The 1,936-nt window shown below is 44.5% G+C and overlaps 1 protein-coding gene across 1 annotated transcript in view; it reads left to right on the top strand.

Moving 5' to 3' along the window:
- The first annotated feature begins 126 nt into the window (after positions 1-126).
- NABP1 (nucleic acid binding protein 1) overlaps positions 127-1,936 on the top strand; it is a 7,841-nt gene continuing 6,031 nt past the window's right edge. Inside the window, exon 1 of the mRNA XM_031058781.1 lies at positions 127-163. Within this exon, the coding sequence (XP_030914641.1) occupies positions 127-163 (37 nt within the window). The remainder of the gene's footprint in view (positions 164-1,936) is intronic.

Below are 1,936 nucleotides of genomic sequence, written 5' to 3'. Positions count from 1 at the left end.
CACCCGCGGGGCCCCTCCAGGGCCACGGGGGACACGGCCGCCGCCTCCGACCCGCTCCCTGTAACCGAGCCAGCGCCCTAAGGTCACTTGCCAAATTAAACCCACCTTTCTTTCCCAGGCCGGAACATGCCTAGCGTGAGCGTGCAGGCTAGGAGGGGCTTGGGTTTGTAATAAGGAGGTGGTGGTGGAGAGATTTGTGTTGGCTTTAAAAAGCTCCCGAGGAAAATACTTCTGGGGCAGGGGGGAATGCAACAGTCAGTCCTGGCCTGTAAATCAAACAGGGGAAGTTCAAAGCATGTTCTTATTTTCACAGCTAGTTCTTTGCTCTGGCAGTCAGCTCCTTAATGAAAGGTGAGGTTGATTACATATCACGCAGAAAAGTTGCTTTTCATTGGAATGACGTAACAAAAGTGACAGGCAGAGGAGAACCTTTTCAGTTTCACTATAAAAATTCATTTTAGGGCTACACTGTAGAATGTGTTAATTTGTTTAGGTGCAAATAGTTCTTCAGAGATCATTTCATTAAAAAAAGAAACAAACCCAACCCCCAAACTTAATGTGAGAATGCTAGAGTCAATCTGAAAATCCTTTTCCGTGTCACTTAAATTGTCACTGGCAAAGTCATACTAAGTTTTCATTTGAGTTCTTCATGTCAGTTAGGTTGCACTTTTAGAAATCCATTACACTGATCCTTTGGCCTACGGCACTCTGGGATCTGCAGTGTGTGTAAGGTCCTGTTAATTTGTTTTTATGAAAAAGTAGGTGAAAGGCAACTCGGGCTGCTAACTGAGCTGCTCTTAAGTTGTTCGAGTGTAATTCTCAGTTCTGGACTGAAATTGCATGACCCTTGCCACCAAAACTACAGCTGCTTCCTCCTATGCAAATGTCCTTTTACACGAAATGGGCTGACTCCTCAGCAGAGGTGGTTCTGGGGAAGGCTGCTTGCGTGGAGAGCACGTGGAGCTCAGGGATGGGTGGAACTAAACCAGAGCTCCAGGCCAGCACAAAGCCCTGTGTGTAGATGACATTGAAACAAATTAAGAGCAAGACTGTTCATCTGTATTACTGTACTCCCTTCTGTGGCTGGCTTACTGTAACTGCTCTGGTGTTTCTGTGCAACGAGTCATGGCATCCTTTAATCTAAAAAACTGAACTTGGCTTGTATGTATTAAATTTATGAGCTGACATCACTGTTTCTGGTGGGTGGCAAAGTCATGCCTTCATTTACATGAATTGCACGCTCCCTTAGGACTGCAGAGGGAGTGAAATGGCAAAAGCTAAATCCATTCTGGTTTTGCTCTCATCTTCAGAAAACTGGCATGCAGGGCTCTCCAAATACAATTGTACATTTGAATAGAGTGTGTGATGTTGCCATTGCAAGGCAGGTACATTTCAGCTCTGTAGGCTAATGTGGCCTCATAGTGCAGGGTGCCCTCTGATACAAGCAGAAAAGCTTACACAGGCACCACGAGTGAACATGCTTTTTTTTTACCCCTTGCTGAATTTCAAGCTGCAGATGCATTCTTCTGCAAAAGCAGACACTGTTGCTTACTTTTGTAAGTTGGTGAACCCATTTACAGGAAGCTGTTGCACTTAATATTTCTAAAATTAAAATTAGTGCTGGGGTTTAGTGCTTTATGGGCAGCTCTTTTTGAGATAAAAGCAATGCGTGCATACGTGGAATAACTGTGCTGGAGGTTGTTAGTCACATGGTTTGCTGGGTCTTTTCCCAGTAAATGTATGTTTGACTTACATTAATTGTTTGGTAGCTCTTTTCCTTTGTTTTCTGCCACAAGACTGCCTGACTAGCTGGTTATTAAAGGTCAAGCAGTGAGGGAGTCTTTAAAGTGAATCTATGAAGTGCAGACCACTAATCCTTGTTCTGGATGGAAAGCTCCCAAGATAGTATCTGCAGTTCCAGTGCCTGTGCTTTCCT

The sequence above is a fragment of the Geospiza fortis genome, unplaced genomic scaffold (genome assembly GCF_000277835.1).
Source record: "Geospiza fortis unplaced genomic scaffold, GeoFor_1.0 scaffold112, whole genome shotgun sequence".
Classification (NCBI taxonomy): domain Eukaryota; kingdom Metazoa; phylum Chordata; class Aves; order Passeriformes; family Thraupidae; genus Geospiza; species Geospiza fortis.
Note: the sequence above shows the minus strand (reverse complement) of the source record. Positions and strands in the feature narration are given on the sequence as shown.